Genomic DNA, 18058 nt, shown 5'->3' with positions numbered 1-18058 from the left:
TGACCAGAGGAAAAACTAAAGAGAGGAAGGAGGGAAGGATAGATAAAGAAAAGTGAGAACCACAGACACCAGCACCAACTGATTCAAGGGGCTGTGGGAGGGAGAGGGTACTTCTGTTGAGTTTCAGTAGATGCTGGTGCGACGGATCTGGCATGCATAAGGACCACCACCAAAGAGAGAAGCCGTCAACCGCGGTCCAGCAAAGCGAGCACCCCCCCCCCCCCCCCCCCACCCCCCCCGGAATCCCCAGGCCGCGGCAGCACCAAGGCCACCCCCAAGCCACCCGAGCGGACACCGGTCAGCGAGCCGACCCAGATACCCGGAACACCCCCGCCCCAGCCCCGGCCCACACCCCCGAGCCCAAGGCCGCAGAACGAGGCCCAGCGGGCCCCCACAGCGCCCCACCGGTCCCCAGCCCCCATCCCCCCACGACCCCCCCGCACCCCACCCAAACCCGCCATCCACCACGACCCAGGCCCCACCACCCCCGACCCCCAAACCCCCGAACACACCCCGACCCCCAGCACCCAACCCCCCACCCACCCATACCTCCACCCCCCCCCCAAACAAGCCGCCCCCCCCCGACGGCCGCCACCCCCCCCCCCGCGAACCCGGCCCCCCGCGAGAACCCCCCACCCCCCCCCGGAAACCGGCACCGGGCAGCAGCGCAGAGAGGGAAGATGTGCCCACCCCACCTCCAGCCGCGCGAGATTTGCACCGCGGCGGGAGGGGGGAAGCAGAGGAGGAAGCACCAGGGGAGAAGGCGGGACACCAGAACACCGAGCCCGGTGGGGAGAGGCCCCGGTCGTCACGCCAGAGTACAAGTGACACCTAACCCTGTTACTGAGTCCGCCAGCTCGCCGACTGGCGAGCTCTACCCTTACACCGTGAATGTGGCCCCACCCAGTGTATATACAAGTGTGTGCGTGTGGTGCATTAAAATTGGGAGCAGGTGAGTCGGAGCAGAGGGAAAAAATTTCCCCTACTCCGACACACCCGTATCCCCCCCCAAAAAATGAATATGTATATGTGTGGTGCATTAAAAAAGGGAATGGAGGGACAAAGTGGTGGGGCAGGGACACAAATGGGGGGGACCACAGCGCTGCCAGGCACTGCAGTCCATCCCCTCTGATGGCTCCCCGCCCCAACTCACCCCTCCCCTTGGACGTGAGGTGCATTAAAATTGGAGGGGAGTTGAAGGGTGAAGACGGTGTTTCCACCCTTCCCCACCCCACCAAGAAATGTGTTGTGTGCCCTATGTGTATATTTACAAAGTGTATAGTGCAAGCTAGTGAAGTGAGTAAGAGGAGCGACCAGCGGGGCCTCACCCAACCCGGCGGGTGTAGGTGGCACGCCCGCCCCCCAGCACCCCCACCCCCCGCCGCCCCCCACCTCATCCACCCGGCACCACAATGGGCGGACAGCCAGCGCAGCAGGGCTACCGGACAGCCCACCAGCCACCGGGGCCCGCCCGGGGCACCAGGAGTTATACCGGAGCGGGGCAGGCCCCAAACCCTCGCCCGGCCCCCGGAGCCCGACGCCCGGGCCGGGGAGGGAGCCCCAGGCCCAGGGAGAGGGAGGGGGAGGGGCCGCAGGGCAGACAGGGAAGGGGGGGGGGGGGCGGGGGAAGCGGGGAGAAGACGACAAGAAGGCGAAAGGGCGGCTGCAGGGCAGGAGGCGGGGGGGGAGAGGAGGAGGGAGGGCGACAAGGGAAAAGGGACCGGGAGGCAGAGGAGGATGGGCGGGAGGAGGCGAGGAGGGAGAGGCGACGGGGGGGAGGAAGGGGGAGGGGAGAGGGAACCACGGGGCACACCGGAGGCCCACCCACCCCGAACCGCGCCGCCGGGCACGGAGCAGCGGACCGCGCCGGGACGGCACCGCCCCGGGCACCAGGGGAAGCACCCCAACACCGCACCCCACAGGGGGCCCAGGGAGCGGCCAAGACGCAACCGCCACCGAGCAGACAACGGGGGGGGGGGGGGGGGGCAGAACCACCCCCGCCCGACCACAGGGGACGGCGTCAAGAAAATTGACTAATTAGCATGCAGTAACACCAAGTGTTGATGCTTAGTGCCCACTAGAAATAGATCTTAAGGAGTTATTGAGTATAGTGTCGTATAGTGTGGTATGCTCGAGCCCACTAGCAGCAACTAGGTTCCTGACTATATAAAAATAAAAACAATCAGATACAAAATACCAAATACAGGAGCAGCGAAAACAGAAGTTGTAACGATGTGGTGGCTCTCGTTAACAGGCAGAATCTTGGCAGGATTAAGTTGCCAAATTGAGATTAAAATATTCTATGTACATAGACCATATTTGTTTAAATCTTGATACTTGATTTTTATTTAAGGCAGAGATTTTTTCCATTGAGATATAATTTATTAGTAAGTTTAACCAGTGGTCGATATTTAGAGATTGTTTATTTTTCCAATTGACAAGGATTATTTTTTTAGCAATAGTAAGGGCTATAAATATAGATTGAGATTGTTTACATGGTCGCTCAGTTATTGTTAAGTCACCTAGTAAACACAGTCTTGGAGATAAAGGAAGCCTACAGTTTAATATATCAGCGAGCTTTTCCAAGATTTTAGTCCAGAAATGCAGCACTGGAGTACATGACCATAAAGCATGAAGATAAGTATCGGCAGTGTTTTGTGAGCACTGGAGACAAATGTCGGAGTCAGAGAGTCCCATTTTTTTCATCATATATTGTGTAATATATGTTCTATGAAGTATCTTATATTGGATAAGTTGCAAATTTGTCTGTTTGGTCATTTTAAATACATTTTCACAGATTTGGGTCCAAAAGTCTGGTTCCGGAACTATAGACAAGTCTTTTTCCCATTTTAAAGTCGGTAAATACGTTTTATTTGTGTATAAAAATAACTTATATATTTTTGATATTTTCTTTATTGTTGTTGGAGAAAGCTTTATAATATCTTTAGCTAAGACAGGCAGTTGGAGCGTATCTTGAAGTGTTGGGATTTGTTTCTTAACCATATTTTTAACTTGCAGATAATGTAAGAAATTTCCCTTTTTTATTTCATATTTCTGGACCAAGTTTGTATATGATATAAACTTATTATCTGAGAAAAGATGATGAAGGTGTGTAATTCCTTTCTGCTCCCATAGGCTTAAATGGAACGACTGATTATTAAGTTGAAAGTCGGGGTTATGCCAAATGGGAGAGAGCCCACAGGGCGCCAATTGGGAGTTTGTAATTTCTAATGCCTTCCACCAGGCAGTCAGGGTGGCGGCTATCATTGGGTTTTTAAAACAATTATGTCGTCTTATTGATTTTGTAATAAAGAGTAAATCTGACAGTCTAAGATTATACGTTGGTAAGATAACGTTGGTATTCTTCCCCCAAGGCTTGATACACTTAAAGGCCTACCAAAACCTGAGACTGTTATTTTGATTCTGAAAAGACGTGGACCTTGACAAACAAGTCAGTGTCATTGTTGTCAGAATCTTATCATAGGTCAAGCACTTCATGCCATTGTGAAACATGCCTTTGCCTCCACCAGGGTAGACTTTTAGTCTTTTTTTCCCCCCAGGTAGTGGCAAGCTCTACTTTCTCCTCTGCAGCCTGTAATAGGAACACGGCCAAGTGATCACAATAGCTTCTTTATGTAATTTACAATGATTCCCAGTTCGTTTTAGAGTTGCTTATTATATGTTTGTGTCGCTTCCATCTTTTCTCGATGCTCTTTTCCCAAGATCCAGGTTAAAACACATAGGGGAGAGAGTGCTTTATGTAAGTAGGCCTATCACGTAAATGTGGAACAACCTCATCAGGAGCTCATAATTAAGTAAACATTAAAAAAAAAAAAAAAAAAACAGCCAAAAAAAAACACACTTTTGTTGGCTGCTTTCAATGTCATATTGTTGGCAAAAAAAAAAAAAAAAAAAAAAAAAAACAGAAACAAAAATAAATAAATAAAAAATAACGTAATTTCATCATTAAATGAAGGAAACCGTGGAAATAAATAAAATGCAATGTTTGGAATCTCGAATCATCTGTAAACATGCTGTACTGTATGTTGACAATGTTGTTATAAGTTGACAATAATGAGCAGTCCTTTAATCAAACTTAGTGTTCCAAAAACATAATTTTACATTATTATTTGTGTTAAGGAGGCTGAGTTGAGTGATAAGAGTTATTAATCATTGTTACTTACGGTCGATGAAGCGGGCTGAACTTGCTCATGCCGCCATCTGAAATATTCTGTTGAAACAAAAAAGATCTGATAAGTAACAAGATGTCATCATAGAGGTGATATTGCACGTCAGACTATTTGCAAACAGTGGATGGCAGTATTTCACTTCATCATTTTGTGAATGCACTCTACCTTCATTGTAATTTGCTCTTTAATCCAACATTTAGAGGTGATAGTGGGGTCACTCTAGGGCATTGCTGGGGCACACATTTATTTCCATATTTTATTAAGCAGCATAGCAGCACTAACATTGTGATAACGACGCAGATGAGAAGGTGACTGTACAGGCCTCTTAAATTTTGTAAACCATGTGGTTCAAATATAGACATGATTTATGAACAATTTTAGTACAAGATATACAAATCACATTGTGAAAAACAAAGGCAGCTTTGTCACATGATGTCTGCATGCTTCCATTTACCCATTTTCTATTTTTTTCCTGTTCAGGGTCATGGGTGAAGTGGAGTTTCTGCGGCTGATTTTTGGTGACATATAGATTAGATAGACAAAAAAACAAAACATCTACTGTGTTCTCACGTTTCACCAATGGGAAATTTAGACTCTTCATGTGTGTTTTTCGAATGTGGGAGGAAGCCAGAGTACCTCAATAAATGCAAACTACACACAGAAAGGCCCACGGTGAGACTTGAACCCTTTTTGACTGTGAGGCAGACACGCAAACCACCAAGTCACAGGGATACGTTGGCATCAACAATAAATGAAAAAAAAATAAAATTTGTAATAATTTTGTCTAACTATTTCTGTTGAGCACCAAGGCAATCACAAATGAAAGGAAAATGATTACCATAAAATATGCAACAATACCAACTAAATTATGTATTCCCTTCTTCATTCATAATTCATTGCTCCAGGTCATTCTTTGCTCCAACTCTCTCGCTCCCTCTTGCTCTTTGTTTTAAATTTGTCCTAATGTTATGGAACTGTGTGACAGTAAAATGCCATATAAACAAACTATAATGGATAGTTATATCATAAAAAATAACAACAAAAAAACAGCAGTAATGTTATGTTAAGAAAATCTGTTAACAATTGTCTAGACCACCTCAGGGAGTCTTTTTAAAGCACTTAACGTGACCTTTGTGTGAATGTACGAAGCTCCTGGTAACAGACAGCACCCAAAATAAGCACAGCAGTGAATGCCCTTTTAAGCAGAGTCTTGTGATTTAATCATTTGTAAATCACAGAGTGAGATTGCTTAATATGAAAGGCTTTACCTCCTTCAAAGAAAGTGAACCTTGACCCCACACTTCATCGTCATGCTTCTTACAGTGGGGAAAAAGGTGTCTGTATAAATCAGACTTAGCCTTCTGACACAGAATAAAATATCAAATAATCCACCCCAGTGGATACTTAGGCACCGTCCCAATGTTGAATTATTTATAGGAGTGTCTGTGCTTGTTCAAATGAGACACAACTTCTCTCCGAGCTGCATCTTTCTCTCCTTTGTATTGCACACTGGAAGCCTTGTGTAGAGCCACTTTCAAATCTTAATAACTCACCAGCTGTTAGAATGATGCTCTACTGGCATTCTTGAGCATTTTTTTAAAAGCATGACTTCTCTTTTTATACGTGTATGAATATAATAAAAACTATAATCTGTTTTATGGGGAACAAAACCATTATCGTCTCCAATAACCATTTACCAATTCACATTTCTTGCAGTTTTGTGATATAGTTATGTTTTGGGAATTGTGTGCTGATGGCTCAGATTGATGAAAACAAGTTCACATAATATTAGAGGGTAATTTTGTTTGCCAGAAGAAAGGATGAAGTGCAAAATGATCAGGGAATTGTTTTGTAGGGATGTTAGAGGTAGTGTAGCAGTTCGGTGAGGTAGGAAGAAGCCTGGTGATAAAGCAATTTGAAGGTAAGAAGAAGGAATTTTAATTGCACTGAAAAGTTGGAGCAATTCCTTATTTGTGTGTTGTTAGTCTCACCGTATTTAGTTGCCTGTGTTGTGTGTCTGTTCCCACGCTAAGAATGTTCTGTTCCTATTGCCTGTTTGTGAGAGCGTTTTTTATCCTAGAGTAGTTGTTTTTTTTTGTTTTGTTTTGTTTTGTTTTGTTTAATATATTCTAACCAATTTTTTAAAACATGACAAGGAAGAAAAAAAGCTGTGCGTGCTTACTGCTCTTATATCATGTGGTGATGTCGAGAACAGACAGCACAGCACACCACACACATAACATTTTTCTCCAAGCCTGATTTGGTTGAAGTGGCTGGGGAGAGGGAAGTCTGGGTTTCCCTGCTAAAGTTGCTGCCCCCGCGACCGAAGCGGTAGATAATGGATGGATAATGGATGAATGGAAATAGTAGAAGAAAGGAAAAAGTAGAAAACGTTAACTGTTAGCTCATCTGGTAACTGAATTACAGTTGTAACACTTCTTTTATGTTTGCTGTGCTAAATAAGTTAAGAGACTTGTTATGCAAACATGCAACACATTTTGGTCCTCTGTGTTTAGAAACAGTTGCAAGTTTCAGGTCACTTCCAATTTAGCTGTTGTACAGTTTCACATCACCATTACTTGAGCCCATGGCTTGGTTGAACTTGGTGTATTGATTGAACAGGTTCAAAATCTGCGATTGTCTGCCAAACATTTTCTGAAAGTATCGGGCGTGGGACTCCTGAAATAACCGTATCCTCAAGAAATTTTTTCGAACACATCCAATCATCAGACCTTTGCTGACTTTTAATGGAAAAGGGAAAATGTATTCTTTTAGCCCCAGTATTATGTGCATACACCCCTATTGTAGTGCAATTTAATATTTATTTAATGTAAGAAGCATGTTTAGGGTTATGGGAGAATTCCAGAATAACCAAGCATGGCAGAGCAGGAAAAAAAACAAAAACACGCATTGTTTGTGATGTTAGCAATCAAATAAGTATGTGTGTACCGGAATGTTATGGAGTTTCGTGTGATGCTGGCATGCTGCTGACTAACAAAACAGATCCTCTCACGTTCTTATTGGTAATAAAACTAATAACAAGCACAACAACAAAAATCTCACCTTTGTGCCTGGTGGAGGTACATTTAAAATCTCCGTATGTTAATGGCTTATAAAATTATTCGAGCAGGAGAAACACAAAAGTATAGATGTTTTGCTAGCCTCAGCACCATGTGATTACTAGAACTTCCTAATGATTTGAAGGTAATAATATTCCAGTTTACAAGCTTAGTTTAAGAGATTGTAATAACAATTCAGATGATGAGATGTTTGTAGCTGAAAAAAAATATTAGTGATAAAAGCATCAGCCCATTAAATATTTGATGAGATATAAAGTTTAATGTTGTGTTTTGTTTGTACTAGAACGTTTTCTCAGCAGACAGTGAGCATGCGTGTATCGCAAATATGAGGTCTGGGTTTGAATCTTGGCAATGGTTGTTCTCCAGGCTGTCTCCAGGTACACATTCCAAAAGTATTCACTGTAGTTATAATGTACTGAAAACTCTAAATTGTCCATAGGTGTGAATGTTTGGATGCGTGTTTGTCTATGTGCCCTGTGATTGGCTGGTGACCAACCCATGGGGTACCCTGCCTCTCACCAAGCTGGCTGGGAAACGTTCCAGCTCCAGCCTGTGACCCTAATGAGGACAAGCACCTTAGAAAATTAATGGACGGTCATTCCAGCACAGCAAACTAATCGTCACGGTGACTGCTTGTTTCTTTTCGCTTGCACAAAGCAGCGGAAGGGCTGTGCTGAAAATGTTGAATTATGGCACACAACTGTTTTGCCCTCATTTCAAACTGCTAAAGGGTAAAAGTTATTGCATCCAATCATAATGTGTTTGCTACAAATTATATTCTATTGAATTCTTTTTTTTGGGGGGGGGGGGGGGGGGGAAATCATTCTCGTCAGCTTTCTCACTATACATTTTTGTACTCCAACAAATACAATATATTTTTCCATGGGAACATAATTAAATGCACTTAAAACTGGAACTATTATTTGTTGCAGTAAGAGCTCCACTGCAAATTCTGTACATAAAAAAATAATGCACACTTGTGATATTTATATTGTCAGAGTTATAATTCAATAGTTAAATTTGTCAATGACTCTACGCTTGTAACTCAATATACTTCTTTTCTCAAATAATTTTTCCCACTGAAATGAATGGAAATGCCATTAATCCGTTTCAGAAAAAAATAAATAAATAATACATTGTGTTTTTTAACAATAATTTAAAAGTACATTATAATATTATCATAGAATAATGACATCATTTAATAGAATGTTAAGAAATTATTTTGGCCACATTATTTGCTTCAATTCAATTGTGCTGCTACTTATGGATGGATGGATAGGTGGATGGTTATACTGTACATGGAGTAGTTCTTGAAGCTATTCTGTATGTGTTCTTTGCAGAGGATAAAGAATATCAGCCTGTGAGTACTTTTTATTATCTATTGGTGTTTGTGTTCAAATATTTGTCGTTTAATTAAAGTGTTATAAAATCACCACATTGATGTTATTCAATAGCTCATATGGCGTTTCCTATTTTGTGTTAGCATTCAACAAACGGACTTAAAGATAAAGTTATATTGTTTTATATGCACATGGTGAAAGTGTCTTAGTTTTATGCTTATGTTGACAGTAAAATTCAATGGGGGTGTTAAAGGTTTATTTTAGTTTTTTTTTGTATCGAGCAAACTCTTGCTTGTTGTGTAGTGAGTTGAACTCACGGCCACCATACTTGAACTCGTAGGTTGTGTAGTTGTATCAAGGCACCAATAGATGTTTAAAATGATTGGTGTAGTAGATCTTAACTACAGAAACATGCTGAGTGCTGTGTCAAATATGTTGACTCCCTCATATGAATAAAATTAACTTGGGGATGTACCAAAGATTGCTTACAGTATTGTCAATAGAGACAAAATAGTAAGAGACTCGTTACTTTTTATAGGAAAGTGGAAGCAGAAGTTCCAGTTCAACATTAACAATGGCCACTGATTACATCCTCTAGTCAAAAGGGAGAAGTAATGCAACTGAGTTGCTTTATCTATTTCATTTTGCATATCTCACAATGGTCATGTATACAGTCACAGTGCATTAAAATTTAAAACTGAATAAGGTACTGTAACAACTGAACTTGAAATATTGTAATTACGAAAAGTGTAAAATGCTACACGGAATGTACAGCACCCCAAACTGTCTGTTAATATTTTTTTGACAAACAGCCTCTTTGTATGTAATCATTGTGCTGTTGTAATAGCATAATCCTATTGCTTGCTAGGATTTGTCCATTTGGAAGTAATTAGAATGACAAAATGAATAGCCGCAAGCCATATCAAACCCTTAGAAGATTAAAACATGAACAAATAATGGATCGTTACATTCATGTTGAAACAAACAAATTGGGAGTAACAGTACTCACTGTCAGTCGCCGTCCACTTATTCTCAGTCTGTTGGCAGTTGCAGCACAGTCCTGCGTATTGTTCTAGTGCCAATAAACATACACACATTTAGTGCAAATATCTATCTATCTATCTATCTATCTATCTATCTATCTATCTATCTATCTATCTATCTATCTATCTATCTATCTATCTATCTATCTATCTATCTAGCTAGCTAGCTAGCTATCTAGCTAGCTATCTAGCTAGCTATCTAGCTAGCTATCAAGCTAGCTAGCTTCATGGTTAATACAAACATATGTAGGAACTCCTTAAAGAAATGTGTTGATGCTGATATACTTCACAATTATTATAGTTATCTTGAGTTTGCAAATAACAAGAAATTCAAAAATAATTAACAAAGCCAATCATTACAGATTAAGATGTCAAATAACATTAAATTATAAATCATATTTACTTACGTTCTTGAACAGGAAAAACTTTTTTTGAGGTTGAATTTTATGCTTGATTATTCCTCAAAGTGAAATGAAAAGAGTCCACATTGGCACTTCATGATGTTGGATGGTTTCTATTTTTTAAGGCAGAAAGTCTAATAGGTAATGAACCACTGTATATCAATTTGAATGTTATTTTGTTTTACAAATAACCACCAAATGAACGATATACTTGATGGCATCTTGTCACTTTTTTTATCTTTTATAGTCCGATCGTTTAAGATGCTATAAAGTAATAATAATAATAATAATAATAATAATAATAATAATAATAATAATAATAATAATAATAAATAGCCTGATTTACAGAGGAAATAGGTCAACGTGCCTATTTGGCATCCATCAACATACTTCATATTGTTGTTCTTATCACTCACCTTGCCCATAAATAAGCCCACTTGGCTCTGGTTCCACCCCTCACACTGCTCTCTGGACGGCAAGTTCATTTCAGTCACAGCAGGGACACTCCGACTTGAAGTATATGCGTGCCCCTGGAAGTACAGTAATAGACTGACCTGTCACATCCTGCAGCTCCAGCTTTCAGCTTTAGCACAGGGAAGTAAGCCGTGGGAGGTCATTTCATTATCTCCCACATCTTTAACTAATGCAGCAATTTAACGGTCAAAAACCTACACTGAGATTCCACTGATACATCCAAGGTTGGAAGCAGGGAGTCTATATGTGCATTTCTCTGACTTTCATTTTCATGTTTTTATTGAATTCATAAAAAAATATTTGGCAGGCTAGACTGATAAAACAAGTGTAAAAAGATCTTGGATTGGCACATTTTTTGGTTAAATCAAAATTTTATAGTTTATCCCGTGACTCATGCAGCACCCTAACACAAAGTTGTGTATGCTTGTACATACAGTACAAATCCAAAGAAACAGTAGATTTACACAGTCAACAGGTGGAGACGAGCTTGTTTACCTGCCAGTTACACACCTGTGGCTAATGCCAATCTGTATTCCCCAACACTGGTTAAAATGCATTTAAACCTTAAATCCACAATTCTGCAGAGAGATTATTGACTGGTGCTAATAGATGGGCTCATATTACTCCCATTCTTAAAGCTCTTTATTGACTCCCAGTTTCTTTTCAAATACATTTTAAAATTCTTGTACTGACTTTTAGAGCGTTGCATGGTTTGCTCAAGTACCCTCATATATCAGAGACTTCTTGTGCCCTTAAGCACTTTGTGACCTTTTTGTCTGTGAAAGGTGCTATATAAATAAAATTTACTTACTTACTTACTTACCTATTCACTACTACAAACTATGCATTCCTTTACAGAAATGTGTAAAAAATGGAAGCATAGCTGATCTAGATTCTGACACTTCCAGTTGTATAGATCAGAGTATATACGATTTCACTTTTGTTACCGTTTTTGCACCACATAGCAGCATAATAAAGGGATTTTTATACATTGAACAAAGCAATGTAAATACAGATGTACAATAGAGGAACAAAAATATATTTTATTGTTGACAAATTGGTAGCGTTCTGCACACTGTAATTGTTTATTGTGGAAAATGGATGGACGGATTGACTTGCACTTGTCCGTGCTGCTTCACTGCCAATTTTTCTTTTTTCTTTTTTTAAAATTTTTTTTTACAATTTTTTATTCCCTTTCTTCTCTGGGAATATTCCCTGAAACTATAATTTGTCTATACTGATCACACTCAATAGGAGTGTGTTCGAGTTATTAACTACAACAGAATGGGAGAAGATTGTGTGCATGTGCTTACTGTTGCATTAAATAACGTCAATTGAAATCACTCTAATGAAAACAACTTTGCAAGTGTTGCTCATTTACTTAATACGGCGCATGCAAATCAGGGAGGAAGTGCACACAATACAAACCATTGTCTTCATTTTTTTTTGCCTTTGTGTGTGCAGTTGCACTGACTGCAGGCTTTGTGGAGGAAAAAAATAACCTTAGAATTAACTCAGTTAATGAAAATTCAAATAAGGTTTAGAAGGTCTTGAGAATGCTTGCATTAATTTCTTGACACTATATGGGACCTGACACATTACTAACAAAATAATGTTGCAGTATAATAACTAATAATTAATTTTAGTACGTTGTGGTGAGAGACTTAAATATTAAAGTAGATATATAGACAACATATGCAAACCTTAACTTCTTTAATTTGTACGTTTTTAAAATGATTAGTAATTACAGTAAATGACCACTTTCCTTTTCCATTTTTTTCCATGCACAAATAAGCCCCATACATACTGCAATATATTGTACAGTCATTCTGCAAATGAATTGAAGCTCTGTATTAAATTCAGGAAGCAGACCTCGATGTCAGTTAACAGCAAAGGCCTTGTTGTCATTGCTGTTTGTGGGCTTAAAAAAAAAAAAAGGCTCTCATCTGTTGCCTTGTTCTTGTCAGAACACACAAAAGCTGCAAGCTGACTGAACCCCTTGACAATGTACCGAAAGAAAGAAAGAAAGAAAGAAAGAAAGAAAGAAAGAAAGAAAGAAAGAAAGAAAGAAAGAAAGAAAGAAAGAAAGAAAGAAAGAAAGAAAGAAAGAAAGAAAGAAAGAAAGAAATGAGCCATCTGGAGATCTCAGTGTCCAGGAACTAAAAACCATGCCAGTGTTATGAAAGGCAGCAACTAGACAAAGGTTTGGATTTGTTGGAAGTCTCCAAATAATAATTAGAAAATGTCATTAGGTGTCCACATTTGTCTGCCAAAACCAAGTCAGTTGAGAAATTGGGTTCACTGCAATTTCAGACATTGCTACAGGGAGTGAAGTCATTTGTCTTAGTGATATTCAAATGTAATGGTCTTCATTTTGACAGGAGGCCAAGCACCTTCATACCCTGCTGAGTAATTGAGGGGAAGGGGTAAACTGTCAAATTAGTCAACTCTGCTCTGTGACACCCGTTAACCCATAGAAGGCTAGGCTAGGTGAAAGCAGTGTAATAAATTATGTTCAGCTAGCTGCAGCAAAGTGAAAAAACATTTATTCCATGCACTGTGAGTCAAAGACTGTTAGGAGTTTTCTCTCTCTATTAAAATATGTTTTGTTGTAAATATTTACATCACAGTGATACCGCAGTGAAATAAAGTTAAAATAATTCAAACAATACTTTAATGTGTTCTTAAGAGTCTTATAGAAAACATGCTAACAACATTTAAAGCCTAAATTTGTTTAATAAAAAGTGTTATACACCTACTTTTCCCCCCAATAGGAGCTAATAGGTCCTTTTTTCTTCTTCTTTTTTTTTTAAAGTAATTTTGGTTTAACTCAGGTCGGGACTGAACCCACAACCTCACAGCCACAGGGTAGAAACTCTACCACTAGTCCCCTGAGATGGTAATGTGGTTTTATGATATGCAAAAACAGCAGTGTTCAAACATCAATTTGCTCCCTAATTTCTCAACTGAGAAGTTGTATAATTGGTTTTCCTCTTAAAATAAGGAAAAAAAATCCTGATCTACCGCTTATCATTTCATGCAAACTGCGTGTTATGAGTATTTTTTTGGGGGGGGTTTGTCTTTTTTTTATTTAGATATTTTTCTTTAATATTAGATCAATTTTCTAATACATTTTTTTTCAAGATTTTTTTTCTTGTTGGGAAAAAAAACGTGCAAAAAATTTCCCAGAAACTCATGTTTTTTTTTTCCCTTCTTCTTCTTCTTCTTCTTCTTCTTCTTCTTCTTCTTCTTCAGTGTTTCTCATGAGTTGTTTGAAAAGTAAACCATTAAATCTGTTTTCAGTTTGGGCTACTGACCATTTTTCCTTGAGCCATAATGTCCTCTGCTTTGGCTACCTGCGTGCAAAGGATGAAATTCCACAAAGACTCTCATTTTTCAGACAGTAAGCTAATTAAAGTGTTGGAGCAGATGGTGCTGACTTGGGCTGGACATAATGTGTGAGCAAGTGGCAAAATGAACTGGACATGGCAGGACAGCTGTGTGAGGTGACCAGAATTCGGGCAACTCCCTGGAGAGAAGCTCCACTCGTTCCAAGTGAGGTAAGAAACTTTTGAGTTGATTTGTTAGGCACAACTTAGTCAAAAGCACTCTTCCTCTTTCAACCCAATATCGGAACATCTTTGTGACAAATGTCAATAGAGGGGAAAAAAAAAAAAAAACGCCACACAACATTTGCAGGTGTTTCTATGGTAAACACCAAAACTTCAACACCTGTTGCCAGAAATGTTCTTATCTACCAGAAACTGTTACACTGTCAGGAAAAAAACAACAACACAGCACAGTTGCTTATTTCCCCCCCCCCCTGATAGAAGTTATAAGAACAAATGCTGCAGAAACATTTTACTCAGTCCAGAAAAGATGTTCCATGCTGCCATTGTGCCTTGTGTTAGGAAGCGATCAAAACAGGCGAGCGTCAGTGTCCCCAGGCATGCGGTGAAGTTTAAGGAGGTCAGACTCTACCTAGTGGAGAGGAAAATGGGCTCCAGCAGGAGAAACTTTCTGACCCAGCTGGCCAGGTCAAAAGGCTTTATTGTGGATGACATCCTCAGGTTGGGAAAAACGTGCTATTTGTTACTCTCCTATACTCTCTGTCTCTCAAGATTTGTAACTTTCCTGTGGCTTTGGATTTCGGAGTGCAGATAGACTTTTTTTTCTTTTTTTCTTTTTTTACACAACACTGAGGGATATTTTTTAACGAGTTTCTCAAAACTTTGCTGTCAAGTCACACTTAAGAAGTTGTTTCAAGCCAGGATGAATCAACTGTTGTGGTGCGACCTGTGGATGTGATGGGCCTTCATTGTTATTCTCTCACTAGTTGAACGTGTTATTATGCACACATGCCTCTTTATGATCAAGACAAACGCCCAGAGAGGCGCGATGCGGTCTTAAACACGGTAGACTTAGACATGAAAACGTGCCCGCTGTCTATAAAAATAGCGCCTTGATCATTTGTCTAATTCTCTGTTTCAAACATAATATTATTAATTTTTTAAATTGATTTGAGATGGTTGTAGTGGGCGGCACGGTAGTCGAGTGGTTAGCACGTCCGCTTCCCAGTTCTGAGGTCTCCGGTTCGAGTCCAGGCTCGGACCTTCCTGGGTGGAGTTTGCATGTTCTCCCCGTGCCCGCGTGGGTCTTCTCCGGGTACTCCGGTCTCCTCCCACATTCCAAAGACATGCATGGCAGGTTAATTGGGCGCTCCGAATTGTCCCTAGGTGTGCGTGTGAGTGTGGATGGTTGTTCGTCTCTGTGTGCCCTGCGATTGGTTGGCAACCAGTCCAGGGTGTCCCCCGCCTACTGCCCAGAGCCTTCTGAGATAGGCGCCAGCACCCCCCGCGACCCTTGTGAGGAATAAGCGGTCAAGAAAATGGATGGATGGATGGATGGTTGTAGTGTACGCCGTTAATGAAAGGTCCTCATGAGTGTTGTATAACCACAATTTGTGTGTGTGTTTGTGTGTGTGTGCCTGCCAGCAGCGTGACAGCTTGGCCATGGCAGCATTCCCAGAAACACAGCTTGAACGCTGCTTCGGTTACACTCGGCTTGATACAATAGTTTGAAACCAACGGCAGGAAATAGAGCGTGCCTTCCTCAAACTGACGTTAATTCTGTAAGCTGACAAAACTGATATCAGCTGCAGTTTGATAGCAACAGCACACATTGCTAGTTTTACACAAGTCGAACGCGCACTGCCCTCAACATATGGCTGGATGTAATGAGCGTAGGACTCTGTGGGAAACGTGCACTCACATGCATTCGCCTTATTCCCAATATGCTCACAAAGGTCAAGAAACAAATTATTACATGAAGTATTTAACTAAGCAGTGTGCCTATTTTTTGTTGTATAGGTCAGTCTTCAGTTACTTTTATACTGTGTTTATACATATTGTATCAATATACAGATTTAAAAAAATGTTTGAAATATCTAAAAAAAAAAAAAAGAAAAAAGAAAACTCAACCTGTGATTTTGATTTTTTTTTTTTATAATAATTTGCTGGGTTTTTTTTTTTAAACTGAATTTGATTTTTTAAAGTCCACTTAATTAGGTACACATGCAAATTTTTTATTATGGTTGTAGCTTGCAGTGATGAACAATGCTGCAAGACAGTGACATTTTATGTCAGAATCTAACAGTTAAGAAAAAAACAGCAACCAATCCCACTGCTTATGAACATTCTCATTTTATGATGTGCCCATTTTTCCTCATTTAGAAGGAAACGGACGCTATTGGCTGAAAGAACAGGGTAGCTGAGTTGACCACAGAGACTTCTCCATATCAAAGCTCTGTGACTTTCATACATCCTTGTGTCTAGGCACACAGCGCACTGAATCTGGCAAAAACAGTTCAGCACTGGGCTTGCTTTCTTGCTCATTTGCATGTCACCTTGACTTTTTGAGTTTTGTGTGATGACATATAAAATTACAAATTAGGCAAACGCTACGTTATATAAGCAAATAGGGAATACGTACGATAACCCTCATTTGGTCATAGTGCGATTTGGATGTGAGGAGTAATCTGTTATGCTGTTTTGACCCACGCTCATTGCTACTGTTAAAAAGTCCAACAGTTGAATTGAGCGTAAATCTATTATTCATGCCTACAATTGGTTGCTATAACGACTAATGCGGGTCACTTGTGAGCTGAGTTCAATAAATGGAGTATGTGTAGTGTATATGTCGAACAAATTCTAATTCATGATGCGCAAAAGTAAGCTAGCAGCCACCTAGTTCCTTGATAGCCTTAAGATGAGTTAATCGTTAATCGAGCAAATGAGTTAATCGTGATTAATCAAAATTCCAAGATATGATTAATCTGATTAAATAATGTAATGTTTGACAGCTCTAAAAAAACATTTTTGTTGCAGAAAAAAAAGTACATTTTATAACATGGTGTATATGTCAATAACCAGATTGAGTCATGTTATGCCATATGCTCGCGAATAAATCAAAGGCATTTCTAGTATAATCGAAAAACGCCAACAAAAGATTTTCACTTAAAGTCATTATACATGTAGTTCTGTCGCATGAAATGACACGCACAATGACATAGTTATGTTAAATATTGATGATGGTGTTAATAACAAAAACTACTGAATGCTTTATTGTCTGCTCTCGTGGTATTTGAAATAGTAGTTTCAGTTTGTATATTGAGTATCACCAATTTTGTTGGGACACTTAAATAGTTGCCTTTATGATTTAACATCTGCAGGAGGGAAACTTGAGATTTTTCCAAGACAAATAATGCACAACAAATGTAACCAAAATACTTAAAAATAAATAAATAAATAAATAAATACTAACATCTTTAACACACTCTAAGTAGTGTGACCTTGACTTGTCCTGTACCTTCGCTCACACAATGGAAGGAAGCATTGAAGTCATTCGTCTTCATTTGCAGTGATGAGATCACTCACGTGGTGTCCGAGGACAGCAGGGCATCATCCCTGTGGGCGTGGCTAAAGGGGTGTGGCCTGAAGAATCTTTCCAAGATGCAAGTGTTGCACGTCAGCTGGTTCACTGACAGCATGAGAGTGGGAAGGCCTGCTGCTGTGGAGAACAGACACCTCATTCAGGTTTGGGTTGGAAATCACACACAAGCATTCGCCATGGTTGATATATTAACAAATTTATCATACAGTGCTGTACTTGTAGAAATATGACATTTCAGTGTGGCAAGCAGTCGTTTCTGCAATCAGGAGCAGGCACTTTGTCAGAAATGAGGAAATGTATGGCAATGAACACATGAGACAGGGGTCTGTGTCTGGCTAACAAGTTAACTACTACAAGTTAACCGCATTACTCCTGTAATATCTCTTTTGTAGATGATAATTTAAACCCTATTTTTATACCCATCTTAAGTGGAGCGCAAACGCAGTCTAAATATGAGCATGGAGTTTTCTTTCTTGGTATTTTCCAAGATGTGTGCATTTAGAAACTTTCGTAATGTGGGCTAAAGCGTGCTTAGCACACCACATGTCGATTATCCTAGCGGAGTAAAATTCACCAGGA

The 18058-nt window shown here is 40.1% G+C and overlaps 2 protein-coding genes across 5 annotated transcripts in view; one reads left to right on the top strand and one right to left on the bottom strand.

Annotated features, from left to right (window-relative positions):
• blnk (B cell linker) overlaps positions 1-18058 on the bottom strand; it is a 29083-nt gene that overhangs the window by 8994 nt on the left and 2031 nt on the right. The window contains exons 2-5 of one of the 2 annotated variants that reach the window (XM_077494996.1): positions 17464-17596; positions 10471-10584; positions 9620-9682; positions 4185-4231 (exon numbers count right to left, since the gene is read on the bottom strand). In XM_077494996.1, the coding sequence (XP_077351122.1) occupies positions 4185-4231; positions 9620-9682; positions 10471-10539 (179 nt within the window). In that variant the 5' untranslated portion in view covers positions 10540-10584; positions 17464-17596. Of the gene's footprint in view, positions 1-4184; positions 4232-9619; positions 9683-10060; positions 10146-10470; positions 10585-17463; positions 17597-18058 lie in introns of those variants that run through there. The other variant, XM_077494998.1, reaches the window with a different exon arrangement.
• Positions 14408-18058, top strand: part of dntt (deoxynucleotidyltransferase, terminal) — a 64852-nt gene continuing 61201 nt past the window's right edge. For all 3 annotated transcript variants that reach the window (XM_077494994.1, XM_077494995.1, XM_077494993.1), the window contains exons 1-2: positions 14408-14598; positions 17448-17622. In XM_077494994.1, the coding sequence (XP_077351120.1) occupies positions 14408-14598; positions 17448-17622 (366 nt within the window). The remainder of the gene's footprint in view (positions 14599-17447; positions 17623-18058) is intronic.

Source organism: Festucalex cinctus, chromosome 14 (genome assembly GCF_051991245.1).
Source record: "Festucalex cinctus isolate MCC-2025b chromosome 14, RoL_Fcin_1.0, whole genome shotgun sequence".
Taxonomy (NCBI): domain Eukaryota; kingdom Metazoa; phylum Chordata; class Actinopteri; order Syngnathiformes; family Syngnathidae; genus Festucalex; species Festucalex cinctus.
The sequence above is the reverse complement of the archived record's forward strand: the minus strand, read 5'-3'. Positions and strand labels throughout refer to the sequence as shown.